The 19,727-nt window shown below is 41.4% G+C and overlaps 2 protein-coding genes across 2 annotated transcripts in view; both read left to right on the plus strand.

The window, feature by feature from the left end:
- Nucleotides 1-6,340: 6,340 nt before the first annotated feature.
- On the plus strand, nucleotides 6,341-6,754 carry LOC306779422 (histone H2A-like; the record flags this gene model as incomplete). Its single annotated transcript, XM_079271321.1, has 1 exon — nucleotides 6,341-6,754. The coding sequence occupies one exon, from the start codon at nucleotides 6,341-6,343 to the stop codon at nucleotides 6,752-6,754; it is 414 nt and encodes a 137-aa protein (XP_079127447.1).
- Nucleotides 6,755-7,785: 1,031 nt separating this feature from the next.
- ppp1r37 (protein phosphatase 1, regulatory subunit 37) overlaps nucleotides 7,786-19,727 on the plus strand; it is a 35,682-nt gene continuing 23,740 nt past the window's right edge. Inside the window, exon 1 of the mRNA XM_079271882.1 lies at nucleotides 7,786-9,514. Within this exon, the coding sequence (XP_079128008.1) occupies nucleotides 8,773-9,514 (742 nt within the window). The 5' untranslated portion in view covers nucleotides 7,786-8,772. The remainder of the gene's footprint in view (nucleotides 9,515-19,727) is intronic.

The raw sequence follows: 19,727 nt of genomic DNA on the forward strand, positions 1-19,727 counted from the left end.
AAGCTGCTTCAGAGCAATATGATTAATATTCATATTAATTCAAATGTACACATAACACAAATATACACGCAATGTGTAAGATTTCACTCAGGAAATAACTTTGAGGCATAGTCTCTCAAAGTGTTCCTTTATTGAATGGGACTGCATGAGTCCAGGCTGTTGCAAAAGAAGTCATGGAAAAACAATCGCAGCGTTTTGTTTTTTTCAGGAGGCGACAGACTTTAAGCACCCGAGGATCCTGGGACCTCAAGACACCCGGCTGCACTGTGGCTGTCCATAAGGTTTCATAATTAAAGTAGATGCACTCAGAGAATGACTCACTCTCCAATTACTGTCTGAACACCTCACATTAATTTAGTCTTTATTGACTGCAGATTACACGAGGGGCCAGACGTATTTAACACCTTTTTTCCTGCTGTCATTGAGGTATTATGAGGCTAATGCTGCTGTCAAACACAATTTATAAATTTATAAATGTGGAAAAAGTGGGTGATGAATCTGCTATTATCTGTTGAAAGAGGTGAACAATTGCAATAAATACTTTTTAGAAATTAGGGTATTTTCAGTGGGGTCATTACCCTTTAAAAATTGATTAAAAATATGAACACTACTCTATCCATGTGAAAGATAGAGCGGCGGCGGCGACAGAGCAGCAGCGACAGAGAAGAATCTTGGAGTTACCTTTGATCAGGATTTGTCTTTTAACTCTCAGATAAAACTAATTTCTAGGACTGCCTTTTTTCACCTACGTAATATTTCAAAAATCAGGCACATCCTGTCTCAAAGCGATGCAGAGAAATGAATTCATGCATTTGTTACCTCTAGACTAGATTATTGCAATTCCTTATTTTCAGGCTGCTCTAATAAGTCTCTTAAATCTCTCCAGCTGATCCAGAATGCTGCAGCTCGTGTACTAACAAGAACTAAGAGGAGAGATCATATTACTCCAGTATTAGCTTCTCTGCACTGGCTCCCTGTAAAATCTAGAATAGAATTTTAAATCCTTTTACTTACCTACAAAGCCCGAATTGGTCAAGCACCATCATATCTTAAAGGCAAGGCAAGGCAAGTTTATTTGTATAGCACATTTCAACAACAAGGTAATTCAAAGTGCTTCACATGAAACCATTAAAAGCATAAAGGCAAAAGTAAAGGAGATTTAAAACATACATTGAAACAATAATCGATGTCTCCCTGAGACATTACGCTGCACGCAATCAACCATACACTGCCGCAATTCTGCAATTACTCGCACACAAACCACGTCTGGAAAAGATCTCTGCCGATCTGCGTTTTATAGTGTATGCCTTGCACGAACTCGGTCCCGGAGGAAATGGCGATATATTGTGCAGTCCTTTTACTTGTACTTCTTAAACCATTAAAAGCATCAAAACATAAGGCAAAAGAAAAGGAGATTTAAAAGCAATTAAGAACAGTGTAAGAAATAAAATACAGTCGTAAAATGCTGAAATGCAGGAAATTGATGACCGTAATATATTAATTGAATTAAAGAGCTTATAGTACCATACTGCCCTACTAGAGAGCTGCGATCCATTAATTCAGGGTTCCTTGTGGTTCCTAGAGTCTTAAAAAGTAGGACGGGAGCCAGAGCCTTCAGTTATCAAGCTCCTCTTCTGTGGAACCAGCTTCCCGTTTCAGTCCGGGGGGCAGACACACTCACCACATTTAAGAGTAGGCTTAAGACTTTCCTCTTTGATAGTGCTTATACTTAGGGCTGGCTCTGGCTTGCCTTGGACCGGCCCATGGACAAACTGGTAAAGGGAAAAACTACAGGGGGACTTCCTACACTGAGCACCTCTCTCCTCCTCTTCTTCACCTCCGTCTGTATGCATTGATGTCCCATTAATGCTCATTACTAACTTTACTTCTTCCCCAGAGTATTTGTGCTTTCTCGCCTCACAGGATGACCGCAGTTTTATCTGGACACTGGTTCTTCAACCAGCCATGGCCCTGCTGACACCTACTACCATCTCTTATTATTAACATTATTAACACTATTACCGACACCATTAATGCACAGTACTGATTTTGTCTCTTCCCCGGAGTCCTTGTGCTTCCTCTCCTCACAGGTTTCCATGGCGCATGGTTTCATCTGGACCCTGGTCCTTCCTCCTACCATGACCCTGCTGACTCCAACTGCTAATATCACTTTTATTATTACTCACATTACTATTTCATACTACCGATACCATTAATGCACATTATTGACCTGCTTCTTCACCAGAGTCTCTGTGCTTTCTCGCCTCACAGGTTCCTGTGTATCCGGGTTTACCTGGACCAGGTGTTGCCTCCTGTCATGGCTGTGTCATACATTGAATGTGCTGTAATTACATTGAATGTGTTGTAATTCACTATCCTGTTCTACACATGACATCATTGCACTTCTGTCCATCCTGGGAGAGCGATCCCTCCTCTGTTGCTCTCCCACAGGTTTCTTCCTCTTTCCTCCCCGTTAAAGGGTTTTTTGGGGAGTTTTTCCTGTTCCGATGTGAGGGTCTCGGGACAAGAGGATGTCAAATGTGTACATATTGTAAAGCCCTCTGAGGCAAATTTGTAATTTGTGATTTTGGGCTGTACAAAAAGGAATTGAATTGAAAATTGAATTGAATTGAATTGAATTGAAATCATGTCGATAATCGTACAAGTGTGTCTGCATATATGCAAGAAGTCATTGACCTTTGACTTTGCTTTTGGTGGAAGATCAATTGCTTTCCTGAGATCGGGCAGAATGTCCTGTAGTCTGCCGCTGACGTCTTCATAAAAGTGAGGAAAGGGAAAAAACTAGAAGTCAAAATAACAGCAATCGTCCTATAAAATACATCTTCAAATGTATTACTGCTCAGGGAAAAGAGAAAAAGGCCCCAGTGTGTCAGCCAAAGAGAGCGTGAGGCTGCCTTCATTGTTTACCTGTCCACCTGTCTAGTGGAAAAACAGAGAAAGAGACCTATACCTGTAAATTCAGCAGTCAATTGTGTGAAAAATGACATATCAGAGAGAGATAAACTGTCTTATTTAACTTATCGTGGGTTAGCAGACAAAATAAATCATGTTAGGGGCTTTGGTGTCTGGTTTTGCCTTCAATCTCTGAGTTTATTCCTATGTTTGGATCATTTCATGACTTCCTCCTCTTTCCTTTTCATCTCCTCTTCTTACTCAGCGGCAGACTGCAAACTGCAGTGTTAGTAGCTACTGTTGCTAATAAATACAGACGGCCCTCAGCCTTTATCCAGACGAAGACTCTCAGGGGAACGGCACACAAAAAGAGCTGGCCTGCTTCAATGATGACAACTCACATGATGAAAAACGACGACTTATGCACTGATCTAGTCTCTACTGAGTGAAAATAAATTGTGTTAGGAACCAACTCATTGTGTGTGCACTGGCTTTACACTTTACATATTTGAAAGTCAGGCTCCAGAGATATGCATCATGGGAACTGCTCTGCGACAGCTTGCAAGTCCCGTCCTGTCCTCCTCGTGTCGGGAGGATGTTGAGAGGTTGAGCAGAATCGCATCTAATCTGTCCAAGGACAACCTGCTGGGAAGGTCCCCTCTTAATTTGTCTTCCCGCTGCTCTGCAATTGGCTCTTTGCCATGTTTTAAAGTGAATCTGAACAGTCAAAATGTGTCTCTGTGTCTCTCCTCCATAGCTCACTGTCGGTACATGGGGGAGAAGCAAAAGGTACAAAGGACGAAGCTGGTTGCCTTCAAATTTGGCAATGAGGATATTGACAATGACAGAGCTACCAGTCATTGCTTTGAAGCAAAAAGAGAGTGACAAAACATGAGAGGTCCTTTATAATGTTAAAATATTTACTTTTCGTGGGAGGTATTCGTTGCTCAGGTCATGTGTGCCACGAGCAATTTAATATCAAGTGTTATAGGAAATATCCCACTTGTGTTAAGAATCTGTGCACTAACCTTTATTATCAACCCCCTCTGTCCATTCAATTAAATAGTTTAGTCATTTATCGACATCATGTTAAATTACTCGCTTTTCTTTTCAACCGTTTCACACGGTCTTCATCAGCAGGTGGAGATTGCTCAGTTTCCATGAAAAAGGCGATTATGCATTATGTGGATCATGGAAATATAAACAGTATGAGCTCGCGGCAGAGTAGACTATAACACGGTTGAAAAAGCCAATAAGTGGACCTTGATTAAGGATTGTTTTGTCAAACTATTGTTTACAAAGTCAGTGTTTATTCTCAAAAATACAACCTCAACAATTACACCCAAAAATACTGGTGGAAAAACACATGCTACCACATTTGGGTGACTAATCAGGAGTTGCCTTTTAGACCTTCAAACATAAATAAATGCCTGTTTATCTCTGTCTTTTTCTGATTGTGATGAACCACTTGATACAGATGAGTCATCATCACTCCCCCCAAGCAGTTAATTAGTAAGCACGTCAGGCGCTCAAGGCGGCAGACACAGTCAAGCACCTAATCATAAAGTGAAGGATCATGACACCATTAAATGTGGTTTTATAAATGCTCCTTTATTAAGAATATGCAATTTAAGTTTAAAAAAACAATAAAGACAACCTGCAACAAGCTACAGGTTAAATCTGAGGTCTGTGCTGCCATCTGCTGTTGATGTGTTTCAGCACATTATGAGATGAAATGTATTAAAATGGGTGGAATAGATGACGTGCTACATTGTCTGTTTAATGTTTGAAAGAATACATGTTTTATAAGCAGCGCCCTGATGTATGCGTTTCTGAAAGGAGTTTAAGAAAGAATGAACACAGTTAGGACATAGTGAGGACTTTAGAGTTCAAAAGTAAACATTAAATACGTGTCTACACAGGTGGAAAACGCGTTTTGCATGCAAAACACTTTTGCACCAGAAAATGACTATCTGTTTCTTTTTACTACAAAGGAGCTGTTTTAGATCGTAATCGCTGTGCTCACTTCAGCACACTAATAAAACAGAGTTAAGGGCTCTGGGTTTCTAATCAAACAGCTGTTTATCCAACGGTTTTCTTTTCTTCACACACATATTATAGTTACGTAAAGGAACATAATATATTAGTATCAAAGGGAAAAGTGATAAATATGCAGCAGAGTGCCTGTTGTATTATGTTAAATATTACATTTTATTATTTGATTTTTGCTTCTGTAAGATAGAGGGAAAGTATAAAGTAGCATAAAATAAAAAATACTCCAAAAAAGGGCCTCAAAAATGATATTGGTTACATACCACCACTGCCTATTACTCATACAAATCTTGCTTATTGTTTTTGTGCCTGGTTGTTGCAGCAATTTTGGAGTTCTATTGTGTGATGCACTGCCATCAACACTTGAAACTTCTCTCTCCACTTCCCCCTTTCTTATTAAATGAGTGTTTCTCCATTAATTTAAACAATATGCACATATATCATCAGTAGGTTACTTTCTGTGCAGTTACTGTGATCGGTTTCACACAAATGTTTGGTATTTGGAGCTTTTCCACAGGAAACAATAGTGTCCACCTGCAGTGTTATTCAGTTAAATGTATGCGAGCGATATCAAACAGTCTATAACGTTGTCAATTGTAAGCTGTTCTTCTTTGTTAATGGCAGCTGGCATCCAAACCTTTGCATTGCCACAAACTACTAGATTTAAACTAAAACTTCCCTCTCTGATATAATTTCTATACTTTCCAGGTGTTTAAGAGCCAAAAGCTTCTCTCAACTGCTGCCACACACATTTTCCAGAAACTCACACATCCAGAAATGTCCTAGCATCATCTATAAATACATCAATTTTCTAGGATTTTCTTAGTAAGTTCACAGTAAATTACCATTTCAAAAAAGGCCAAAAACATCAACCTGATCTGACCCGAATGGATTGCCCTTCTTGTCTCACATCATATCTTGTTCTACCTACTTCCTCATTATTGTCTTTTCTCATATCTAACACTGATTATTTCTGTCTCCTTTGATAGCCTCCAAGACTGCATGATTCCCTTTGCACAGAAGTCTGTGGGTCTTTCAACATCCATTCTCATGTAGCAGAGGAGCCAGGTGTCAGCAATCAACCAATTACTGCCTGACTCATATAAAAGCAGCGTTCTTTGTTTCAGTGTGTACCTGCTCTTTTAACACGAAGGAAGTGCAGAATAGTGGTGAGTGTTTGTGAAAGTTTGATGTGGGCCACTGCAAGAGGAATGACTTCATTCTTTCTTATATTGTGCATTATAAGACTGTGTTTGCGCTCATGTTTAAACATGACCTAAAATTCTATAGGCCTTAATTTTAAACACAACAGCTGGTTTAATGACGCTCTTCTCTAGATGTATTAAATTGATTTTCTCCCAATTTAAGACTGAAGATGTCTGGCCGTGGAAAGAAGGCTGTATCCAAAGCAAAACCTCATGTATCCCGGTCTACCAGAGCAGGGATCACTTTTCCAGTGGGCCGTATCCACAGGTTTTTGAAAAAAGGCCACTATGCTAAGCGAATTGGCAGTGGTGCGGCAGTATACTTCGGAGCAGTCCTGGAGTATCTCTGCGCAGAAATCCTGGAGCTGGCAGGAAATGCCTGTCGTGATAACAAGAAGCACCGCGTCTCTCCTCGCCACATCTTGTTGGCAGTGAAAAATGATGAAGAGCTCAACAAACTGCTGGCAGGGGTCACGATCTCCGAGGGTGGGGTCATCCCAAATATCCACGCAAGCCTTGTCCCCAAGAAGACCAAAGTGCCCAAGGATATTTCAGCTAAAGATGTTCAGTCTCAAGAATTTTGATTGTGAATTTACGTGTTTTTACAAATTTCATATATTAAAAGTATTATATTTCTAAAGGTGTTGCTTTTTTCTTATTTCTTGACACTTGTTGAGCAAGACACTGGATGCGGAGTCTTTGGGGAAAATTGTCCACCATATGAGTTTGACTGGCAAATTTCTCTGAATGCTTAGGAAGTGTGCTTTATTGCCTACTTCATGCAGCTGAGAATTTCAAGTTTTTTGAGGAATGTAGTGACATGACCTAGAAGGATAATTACACTGGTCTTTCTCCTGTGAGCCTAATGCTGTCAAGACGGTGCACACGGCTATTGAAGTTGACTTTGATGCAGTTTACTTTTTGGCCCTTACACCCAAGACTTGTGCTGGAATTTTGAATGTGGCCCAAAATGTTAACGGCGTCAAGATTTGGTATTCGCAGTAAGGTTTCTGTAAAGCTCACATTTTCATTGACTTTCAAAGGAGTAATCGCTTTACAATTCTTTCTCTCAGTTTTTTTTCAAATCTGGAACAAAGGTCGACCTGGCAAGGCAATTAGATACTTCCTTGTACCTCAATGGTTGCCCATGTGTTTATTTTTATCAAACTCTGATCGTTCACAACAGATGGCGGTAGAGCATTTGAAGTATCTGCTAAAGTCAGGATTTACTTGAAAAGAATGTCAAAACAAATGTGAAACAACCCGGCAGAAGGTTGGAAATAATGACTCACATGAAACTTATTTGGCAGTGATGTTTGCTATTCATGACCTTTTTACTGTGTTCATGGAGTCCTTGTAAGATCAAACTGAAAAAAAGAATTACATTTTTGTTGTCATTTGTCCAACACTATATCAAACATTTTTAGGAGTGAAATAAATACAATAAAAGTAAGCAACCCAGTCTTAATTAGTCTCGATTCCTAGTCTTAACCTCTTTAGCAACTGTCTACAACACTGCGTCTCTTGAACGTGCCCCCGTGGGTAACGACGTGCTGACGTAAGACGTGTGAACAACAAACAGTTGTTGGACTTCAACAAGCTAGCGAATGGTAACGCCAGATAAAACAGGTTCAACGTACTTCTCCCGGATAGAGAAACACTTACAAAACCTGTGCGGTCGGAACATCCATTATAATCTCATAATAATTAGCGGCATTTGTGCCGGCAGGTGTAGCTTCGCCACGGTTCCCTATAGCGCAAACCTTAGCCACTGAAACATGGTCATTGCGCGGAGTGTGACGCCTGTTTTTTTCCTGGCTGGTCGACGTTTGTGATGCGAGCCGAGCAACACGACGGCGGGTGAGACTCCACGGCCGGAACATATTGTTATTGACCGAGAAGAATGGACTTTGTGTGGGAGAAACAGACGGGCTCACGTAAAGAAGCTGGCATGTGACCGCACACGGGCCTGGAAGAACAACTTTAGCAAGCTAGCTAACATTAGCTCGCTCAAATATTCATGCAAATTAATTGGTTTGGTGTCGGAGCAGTAAGCTCTCTCTGTTATGGAGGCTCCCTGAGGGACTTGTGCATTTCTATTGACTGCCCTGGTCGTCTTAAGTATTGTTTGCGATGTGCTGACGACAGTGAGCATTTCTTCGCTTCCCTCCTGTAGGACACGGTTGGCAGAGATTATTAAGAGGTGGTTGCCTGCCTGGGTGGTGATAAGTGTAACAAAGTTGCCTGGTTTGGCACACAGATAATTGCTGTAACAGGATACATTTTTCACATATTTCTTGATTTGAAATTTTGTGTGAAATTGCACTTTAATTAGCTGTTTTTTTTAAGGATGCACCAAAGTCACCTGAGATTTTCGGTTATTTAATTCACCCCTTGTATTCACAAATTAGTTAAAATATAGGTATAATTTTCTAATTGCACTTGAATATAAGTTGGTGAATACAGGACCAGTATAGGTTCACATTTAAGTATATTGTCGTGAGACAGGCTTATCCATGTCAGTGGGTTACTAGTCACTGTTTAACCTAATATCTAGGCTGTCTGGCACAGTTACTATCTGAGTCTCACTGGAAATGAAAACATGAATTTTGAAAAGCAGTGTCTAGATTTGTGCAATGTCAAGACAAGAAGCAACGTGGGCGATGATCACAACACCACCAACAACACAGAAGGGGTCACCCCCCGGATCTCTGAACTGATGATGGAAAGTAACACAGAAAAACAAAACATTGTTCCCACAGAGGCCTCCGAAACATACCTGATGCCTCAGCTCACCGACAACCTTCAAGCGGCGGAGGAGGACAACCACCAGGCACAAGACACACTGGAAATTGACGAGGTCAACGGGAATAGAAAGAGCACTGTTCAAGACACCCCTGCGGTAGGGAATCCCACTGACTTGATCTTTTCTAATGATGAGCAGCACAATGATGATATTGGGGTGGAGAAAATGAAGGAAGATAAGGACACTGATCCTGCAACGTTTGTTGTGGAAGAAGGGGACGATGGTGGGGACATGGACATAGGTGTGGATCTGAGTCTCGACGAGAGCGGCGTGTTGGAGGCCGAATCGACAAATGACAGATCGTTCACGGACAATACTGTAGACTCTGAGCCCACGGCTCAGGATGTCCCAGCTGAGAGCCCGTCAGACGCCATCCAGACGAGCAGCACAGAAGCCTCTGCCACAGACCAAGCTGGACTGTACCCTTCTGTGGAGGAGGGGGACGATAAACAAAAGCCAAGTGGCAAACGGGTGACGTTTCCCTTAGATGAGGATATTATCTCTGGAGCAGTGGAGCCCAAGGATCCCTGGAGACATGGTAATACTACGTATATGTGTTTGTGTCCGCCCGCCTGTATGTGTGAATTACTTTCTTTTTATTGTACTCGTGCCTGTATGAACATGTCAGTTGAACATAGTTTGCCAGGATTAATTCTCAAGCTCCATGTGACCTGTCCTGGTTCAAATTCTATGTGTGGTCGGTAAAACTGGGATTGGTGGATGTATGAGAGGTGTGTCGAGTGCTTTTGTGTTAACTCGTCATCTGTTGCATCGCACTACAGTGCAATTAGTGCTGCACCTTTGCCGCGGAAACTTTTTTCAAACTAAAGTTCTTTTCTTACTTTAAATAGTTAGATAAATAACATAGCTTAGTCTGGCTTTATTTCCACAGCAGCCAAAGTACACCTATATGAATCTAAATATGGGCCCAGGCCTCTGCTGTGTGCCATACTGTGAGTGAATCCCACCACTCCTTGAGGTGTGCCATTTTATTCTGTTGGATCCTGTTTGTTCAGTGAGAACATGTCAAAAGGAAGCTCATGCAGGATATGGCACTGCCTTTTTTTCCGTGTGTTGACGTAACGAACCCAATCCTAAGAAATTGCAAACAAAATGAAAAGTTACTTTTTCTTCTTTTTCACCCTCTTCCATGTAATATTAAGCTCATATTTAACAGTTTAAGTTTAAACTTTTAATAATTTAGCATCACTGCAGCACAAATATAATAGATAATAGCTTTGTTTTCTTTCTACTTTCCTTAGTTGTTTCAGTCTAGTTCCTCTCATGCAGAGTTATACTGCTTTAGTCGTTTCATGTTTAATTCTTTTATTTTATTTATTTTTTTGATCAACTGGCACATCATGAACGATGAGACGATGACTCACACGCTCCTTCATCTGGCGTGGAGTCGGGCATCATCTCATAAACTGAGCTGCAGTCATAGTGTGACAACTGGTGTTCGCTGGCAGTGCTGTGACGACCGTCAACATACGGTAGTTAAACAGCTGATTGCAATCAGAAAGGATGCCAAATCTGTTGTTTTTGGACGAGGCTATATACTTCCAACCTTACAGTGTATTTGTGACTTGTGCGGTTTTGAGGGTAAGCCAGTGACAGTACTGTTTTTTTGGTTTTTTTCATGGTGTATAAAGCCAAAAATGTAGGCCAGGCCAAAGCAAGGGTCAGTGATGCGAGATATCCGGGAGGGGGAGGGGGAGTAGAAGGAAGCAAAACTGCCTCACGTTGAGCTGAATATGAATTGTTTTATCAACTCCCCTACAATTTATCAGACGGACAATCAGAAAGACACTTACGTCCCCCCGTTTGTGCTCACTGCATGTTACTCTAATTTATATTCTTCCGACTCAAAATAACGTACCTTGTTGCATCCATGAACCTCGCTGCTTGTCACATGACGCTGTTGCTTTTCCAAATGTTTCCGTATCAGTTTACAGCGCACATGCCAGGTAGCCAGTCTGACAGTAAATTAGACCTGAAATATTATCAGCTAAACTCCCCGGGGGTAACCAAGATTTCTGGGATCTTATTAAACAAACAGTCACGTATCGAGATGACCAATGATCTGTGGCTCCGATTATTTATCACGTAGTTTATTTAAGTTTCAAAGGTCGAACTGATTGTGCGGTTGATATGAAGGGAAGCAGAAGTTAATCACGTAATACGGTGTGTTCTGTAGGTAATGTAGGCAGAGATATGATAATACTGTGCTACATTTATTAGAACTATTATAAGTCACAAATACAATCATTTGAATTTCAAAAACTCAACATTGTGTAGGACTAGTTGATTACAGTCCAAGTATTGTACGTTACTGGCTATGTTAGCCTTATGCACAATCTGCATTTGTAGTTCATAAATGTATATATACATTTATATAATCATTATTTTTACTTTTTAATCACCTTACATTTGCATCACCTTCATTAGCACATGCTCTATTCTAGTAAAAGCTCTCTGTAGTTGCTCTGGTGGGTAGACCATCACTTCACTGCCGTGTGTTTATTCCTGTGTGTATCAATCCATCGATCTAGCTCCGTCTAAGTACGTCATATTGAGATCAGATTGAAGTCATTTTGTTTCGTTTATTTTTTGAAAGCTTTCACACATGCGTGCATTGTCTTCATTCTCGTCAGTGATTTGTGTTTGATTGCTTCCATTCAAATCGATCTTTGGTTGTGTTCATTGATGGCAAATCTTGGATTTAAACAAACAACTCTCTAGATGTAATTAAATGACGTCATATTCCTGCAGGGGATGGATGCTTTCAAAGCTCAACAGACTGCAGTTTATGATTAGCAGGATTTTACAACTGTGGAAAGTTATGGCAACAACAATGTTATCGTTAGAAGAACAATGTCCGCGTTACTGGGAATTTTCTACTGTTCAATATATTGAGGGGAAAGTGTCACTGTTTTGACTACTCAGTCAATTTAAATGGGCTACTGTGTCATTTAATAGCTGACGGCACATACAAGTTCATTAGTTGGGAAAAACAGGTAGTCACCGCCTTTTAGACAAACATATTTCATTTCCGCTGCTGACGAAGCCTGATGAATGCTATACACTTGGAAATTGCTTCTTGTGCCATGTTTTCAAACTTTGCTGAATTACTCGACTGCTCTACCAGTGAGTAAAAGAGTAACAGGTGAACTGGTAGAGCATGGTAGAGTACTATAACGTTGTCGTAGTACACCTTGTGTACAAATATGTTAACGCCCACTACTTGCAGTGCGGACAGTTCCTTCACATTAATAACTGTTTATCCTGCAGGCAGCCACACTCTTAGGCCTACGTGCAGCTCTGTCTCATGTAGTCAGACCCAAGGCCCAGAGGCATCAGGTTATTAGAGGCTGTGACCCATGAGATGTGAGAGAGAGAGATGAAGTTAACATAGGCATGTTGCGATTTGCTGTGTATGCAGTATTGTGGAAATGCACGTAAAAACACTGTTATCTGAGAGCAATGGTGTGAAATGTAGGGGGGGGTGTATTGTAATTTTTTTAGCTTCTGCCTCAGTCTAACTGGAGAGCTGTCTGTTAATTATTGATCTGCCTTCAGCAGATCAGCTACTTGAATCGACTCCAGAGCTTTTGCATAACTCCACTCCTGCAAAGTCTGGCTGTTTCTTGAGCCACATTATTAGAAGCCATCACTGTTACTCTTCCAACCCACTGCCCTCGTACAGACCAATGATGATTCAGGACGATCAATAGTTTCAACCTTTTGGTTGGTCTATTTTAAGCAGAAGGCAGCGCTCTGCTAAAATGCAAACTTTTCTCTCTTTGTGTTGCTGCTGTCTTTTCATCCTGCCCGGTAGAGGCAGCCCCCGCCTCTGACCAGCCAGGCAGCCAGCTGTCATGTGCGAATGACGCTACGGTCACCACCCACAGCACGGCGGTGTGAAATGGCAGGCGATGGGACTGGAGACCGGCAGAGGGGACTATTTTGAACACTTTGGCACTTGCATGTTTAGTAGGAGTGGGCAATTTGGTGCTCCATCCACAACATACTCCCTTCTATCTCTGGAGGTTTGCCCACAGGCTTGGTATACATTGTGGTCTTGTGAAATGCCAGTGACTACGTTGATACTATGCCAGCTGAATTAAGTTTATGTAACTAAACATTTAACCTGATAAATGTCTAAATGATCACTTTACGGTCACTTTCCAGAGACCTCACGCTTTCTATCTTTTCAGTATTTAGCTCTCCTCTCAGTATGCTAATCCTTCCAGAGGATTGGTTGTCCGTCATTGTAGAGCAGTATTAGCTGCTACATAACACATTGTTGAAGAGTGAACTAGGTCAGTCAACAGGCTGACGATCTTTTCTCACAGTTTTCTCTCTTAGTTTTGTTGTTATGTAACTTAACATTATTCTGGGCTGTCCATGCAGCTGCAGATGTGTGCAGACAGCAGCTCAGGTGTTTATCTGCAGTAGCTCGACTGAGGCTGGTACAGTGTTCACCACATTCCCGGTCACTGCCAAAGTTTTTCTTAAGCTCTCCACATACAGATTGTGCTGTATCGTTCTTAACTATTGAAACCGGAGTGTGCAGACTAGTGTAAACAGAAGAAACGAGACATTATGCAAGTTGTACTTTTTCAAAGAGATCCTCTTTGTGCCAAGTTTTATGGTCCTCAGTCTGTCTGTCTCTGCAAATAGTGTGGCGTCTTCCTCTGCACACATGCAAACACTCATCTGTGCTTGTTTTCTGCTTGTTGTTGGAGTGAAGGAAGGAAGAGCATTCCTGGAAGACCGTGTGTTTGCACTTTGTTTCTTGTCTGCTCGACAAAGAATAAGAGTGAGTGGTGAAGGCACAAAGATGTCAAGGCTGAGGAGGATAAACAGACTGTGACATAAAGTCACTCAAACGCCTTCTCAATTGTAGATGCAATGGAGTTTACTGAACAGTTTCACACAAAAATAAATGGCAATACAACAAATCAGAGACAAACTGCAACTTTCTTGCAAAATTATCTTTTAAATTGCCCGACATCTTTCTGGTAGGTGAGGTGCCAGCTCTTTATCCACTACCTTTGAAGATAACAACCACATTTGCTTTTCAAACAACTTAATAAGAAGATAGGTGGAGTCCACCCCTCGCGTGTTTCTTTTAGATGTTTTTCAAAAAGTCTGAAAGCTGTCAAAGTCTTTTCAGAGGTTTGGAGACTGGGTGGTGTCCGTGTTGCCCAATTTCTTTGTGACTTACCAGAACTAGCTGTTAGGTCATGCTGCTTTATGCCCAAAAAAAGAAATAGGCAGAACTCAGAAGTCCATCACAAACTCTTTACAATCCGACTTCCTCCCCCTTGTTTTTTTTAACTAAACCATTACTCACACACACTAGGCAATGCCACAACTTCTTTATTCCCGGGAAACTGGATTCCAGGGAAAACGCATCCAAACTACTTCTCGAGAGATATAATAAAACAAGAAAAACTAATTACGCTCTGGACATAAACCAAAGCTGCTGATACATACAAGATATAGCTGTTACTACAGAAATATGTAAATACTTTACCAGTAGCTGCTGTCAGCTGCGATTGCACCAAATTAACTTTCAGGCTGCAAACTTAATGTTATCAATCTATTTATTTGTCACATTAAATCGTACGACTCCAGTGAAATCTAATCCATCAGCTCCTTCAACGAAGATTGCAGTTTTATGCACAGGATCGGGTGTGTTGGGTCATAAAAAAAAAATACCAATCTGATTTAATAGGGGATGGGTTGGGGGTGGATAAAATAATGCATCTTTCATGAGGAAAATATGAATTATGATACACTCTCTAAAAAGTGAACATGGCACATCTACGCACGAGGAACAGCAGCATATCTTCATTGATTATTTCAGTGTCTAAAAGTTAAGTTCCACACGAGTCTGCTCCGCTACGTCACCTGGTTGAACTGTGCTGCCCACCGGCACTCCAGGATACAACCCAGTCTCAGATAAACACGGGACAACACAGCTCTCTTTAATGTGTTCCTTTGCCTTAGTAATCATTAATATCACAAAATAATACACTGAAGTGGCAGGTTGGGATCCCATAGGTTTATGCATATTTCCCACTGTATTACGCAGTTAGTAGTTCCTTGGCCTACCTTTTTAAAGCTAGCCTCTCACACAAAGTGTAAACATGGTGATGGTGACCGTCAAAGGCGCGTTCATACAACAGTTAACTCATATGTCCCAGTAAGACGAGCACAAGCTGAGTCTGGAGCCGGAGCCCACTCGTCCACTGTGGGTCGATGTGTTCTGACCTTTAGTGGGCGGCGGTAGAGGATTTGAGTGCAACAGCGCGATGTGCTGCAGCTACAGAGGAGAAGAGAAGTCTTGTATTTTTAGCTGCATTTAGTAATAGCACATCTTGTTTAATGAGTTATCATACTCTCATGGCAAAAGACTTGTTTGGCAGTGTTAATTGAAAATAAAAAATAAATGATACTATGTTACATTGGTTTGATTAGTGGCTGGGAGGAATTGGCAGTATTTTATTAGTTGGCGTTATTAAAAGTGAAGTAAATTGATTAATTTAATGGAATCTATGGCTGACCTGAATGCTTCGTTGACGTGCTAATTGATGTACAAATCCGTATCCGAATGCATCATTTTAGTTATCTTATTATAGTCTGTGCATTACCCCAAAAAGTATGCCGTTCTGATGCCAGCCTGCCATTGTTAAAGTAAAATGACATGTTAAATGTTAAATGAAAAGCTTGACCTCGCCTTGTGCTTTATAGCTTCGGTGTAATTAAGGTGTGAATGTGACATGGCAGGTTTCGGTTGAGTGCTCACATACAATGGTTGAAGAAGCTTTGCCATGCTGCAGGTACAGCTCTGTCCTCTCACCCTGTGCCTGTACTTGTTGCGGCTCTGCCGGTTGTTCATCTCAAGTCATTCTTTTATGATTTATTGCAGGTATACCTCCCTTGTTGCCTGACATTTTTCCTCGCCCCAAGATACCATTCCAGCTGGCTGTGCAGTGAAGCACAGATGCAACATAGCCTTAATTTGTTCAGGAAGTGTGAAAAGATGCACGTTCATTGAAGACTTTAGGAGTGGTGAGGCTGCTTTCCCACATTTGGTGAATTCATAATGCACCCTAAGGGTCTTCTTACCACAACAAACTAAATTATACCAAATGGATTTCCAGACATCCTGTCATGACGGGAACACTTACATTTGTTTGCATAGATTTCTTTCTACCTTCAACACATCTAAACCACGAGGGGAGGTTTGTGAGGACAATTATTTACAGATCTAGTTTATGTGATATTTATCAACCTAATTGACACTTTTTGCACATAAAAAGCATTTTTAATAATTTAGTAATTTCAGTACATGTTAGTTTGTGACCATCTTGAATAACTACAGCCAGATGTTGATCCCGTTTTATTAAAATGTCTGCTCCACTTCAGGCTAAATCTGCATCTGCAAGATAGCTGTCAAAAGCTCGTCATCATTTCTCACCATAGTGTCCACAGAGCTCGATTGTTGATCTGAGTCAGCAGAGTCAGCCTGCTGTTGTAGAAGGATCTGCTCTTTTTATTTCTCTCTCCAGCTCGGCGATGGACGAAGCAAGTTCAGTGCGTGTTGTTACACAGTGGACTGTGGCCAACAACAACCAGAACAACAACAACAACTAGGGGGAAAGGGGCATGCTGCTTGTTTGGGTTATTTTGCAGATTCACCGGGTCAAAGCAGAGAAGAAGAAATTCCCTTCGCTCACTTGTCTCTTCCTCCTCCCCTTGCCTTCATAGGGTTGCAAAGGGTCGGACAGTTTGCAAAACGTTTCTGAAAAATCTCCAAGGGAAGTTACGCTCTGGAGTTTTCTGCACCATAACAATTTAAACATTTTTACCTTTTTAGTATCTTTTTGATGGTGAACTTATTTAAGGTGGGAAATACCCTGTACATTGTGGCCACCCATGGGTATTGCAACATGTGCATCTCCAGCCCATAAATATTTATACCCATTTACATCTCTGCCTTCTGCTTTTTTTCCTTCTAAATCCGACTTTAGCGCTCTTCTTCCTCCTAACCTGGTTTTCAAAGAGGTTGTTTGGAGCCGTGCTTCCCCCCCCCCCCTCCCTGTCTCCCCCTTCACCCCTCCCTCCTCCTCCTCACATGCACCAGCACCACTGAAGGAGGGCAATAAAAAAAAGACTAAGCCAGCAGAAATTCAGCTGTAGCTCAGCTCTTAATGGTCCTGCGGGTTAATGCTCAAATCTTCTGTTTCACGCCAAGCATTTGACTCCCGAGTTGCTTTCTGTTCCGTATTTTAAACTCGTAGTTCATTTTTGCTGAGGCGTTCAATCTAAGCTTCCTTAAAACTGCTTACTTTGCTTTTGAGCACAGTAGTGATAGATTAGACTCTAGGAAAAAAATGTTTTAAATTTGTATTCAGTCTCCATTTTGGTTCCCACCCCCCTTTCTCTCTCTTTCTCAAATGAATGAGCTATGTGTGAAAATATTGTGTAGTAAACAGGGGACCCTCCTCACCCCCAACCCTTCCCTCAGGAAGTGTTTACACACACACACACACTTGCGACTCTGCACAATAACACTTTTTCACTTGAACGCACACACTGTGCTGTACAAATGTACAAGACTGCACTCTCACACATTGGCAGCAGAGGCACTTAGGTTGAATCCACAGTTCTGTAGACTTTTTATAGATAAAGCACACATTTTGGATAAATCGAGTGTTAATTTCAATTGATTTTCAAGCATCAGCTTCCAAGAGAACTGTTGCCTGGGTCCAAACCTATGAATCGGCCCACTCCACAGAGTTTGAGTGGACTGATACGTCTGGTGTTGTGACATGAAACAGCGGTTTCTCGATTTAAATAGTCAAATAAGCGCTTTAGCATCTTTGTTGGCGTATCGCGATCCTTCCTCATTTGTGTCCGTGACTGTAACATTAAGCTCCGACTGCCCACGCTTTACAGTAATCTAAAACATTTACACAAATCCTCCCAAAGGAGACGCCTGGTCTATATGCGAGAATTTCCGGCACTTGTGACCTTTCTTGCACGTTTGTGCTGCTGAATAATAGTTTTGAGTTTGATATGACCCCCTCTATTAACAAATACATTTTACATATACGGCATGTCTTCTCAATATGGACCAACATCGTAGGCTAGTTCTTCTTTCTTTTAACACGCTGCGATCTACTCTTAATACTCCGCCACAAAGTATGTTTTCATGACAACACGTCACCTGTTGACTTAAAATGACATTACCGGTACATTCAGGCGGACACGTTGGTCTGTAGTGATTGGTTGAAGATGGAAACTGTGTAACGATTTGACAGTTCTGTCTGATATCGGGCAAGATAAATCCTGGACCGTGGCATGAATTGTGGAGATGAGCCTTGAAACCTCCACAGCAAAGTGATTAACATGCGTTTTTATTTAAAGGACTACTTTACACCATGGATGGAGATGGGGTTGGGCAATATATCGATATCGCGATATGAGACGAGACCTCATCTTCAATTTTGAATCTCGTAATTTGACATAATTGTTATCTTTCCTGGTTTTAAAGGCTGCATTACAGTAAAGTGATGTACTTTTCTGAACTTGCCAGACTGTTTTAGATGTTCTGGCCGTTGCCTTTACCCACTTAGTCATCGTATCAACCAGCTTTAGTGAGTTTTCATGTGGACACGTACACTCAAAAGTAAAGTGGTTTCCATTTGAGTGGCTGTTTGGACTTGGTCTCAAAACAAGTAAAGGATGTGTTGTGGCCGTTCTCATTGTATTCATGTGGCACTGACTGGCCCTTTGCCACGCACACACTATTACCTCAGACTCACTGTAGTATCGTCTCTTGTGGTATTGTCAGCCGTGGTCTGACGTTGGTACGTTTCATTGAGACGGTGAATAACACGGTTGGTCAGACATTTTTTTTGAACGGCCTTTTTGTCCCACGAGCAGGTTATTCATTCTGACCTGTGCTTGTACAAACGCATAGACATACATATTCAACCCTCCAAATCTACACGCTGAAACTATCAGTATAGAAAGACACAGGTTTTATTATTTAGTACATTATAGTAACGCTGGTTAGTCAAGTCTATTCTGGCACCACGTTATACAGACTATGAACGTGAGTTACTGATGAGGGTCACTGTGGAAGACAAAGGGCGGAGGAGGCGGACCCACTTAATAGTGAAGCAGACAAATTGTCACCTTGGCAAGATAAATCAAAATGCTGACTGCAGCACAAAGTCTAATTCATACACACACACTAGCCCGATGTGTACAGTACTGTTACAGTCGAAGCATAGGAACAGTTCCTGTCTGTATCAGCAGTCATTGCTTTATCTGTCTGTATACACCGTCGGTAGAATGCTTATCATCCTGTTTGCGTTAATCTAATTCTGTGTCCTGATCTTTCTTACTTCCTGCATACATGCACGATTCTTTCATTATTATTTTCTTTTGATTCTGTCATTATTTTGTCGTCTTTCTTTTACTGAGTGCTTCACTTCATCTCTCAGCCAGAACAGTGGGTTTGAATGTTGCCCAGTCATCTGACTGGAGTTAGCCCCAGCAACAATCTGGGAAGGCATCAGCGGCTGACACACACACACACACACACACACACACACACACACACACACACACACACACACACACACAAAGAACAATACCTCCTTTTTGTTGACTTGAGTAGGAGAACACTTAAAAGGGTTACAATTTATGATCCTCTTCGTCAAGAG

Source organism: Melanostigma gelatinosum (assembly GCF_949748355.1).
Source record: "Melanostigma gelatinosum genome assembly, chromosome: 7".
Taxonomy (NCBI): Eukaryota; Metazoa; Chordata; class Actinopteri; order Perciformes; family Zoarcidae; genus Melanostigma; species Melanostigma gelatinosum.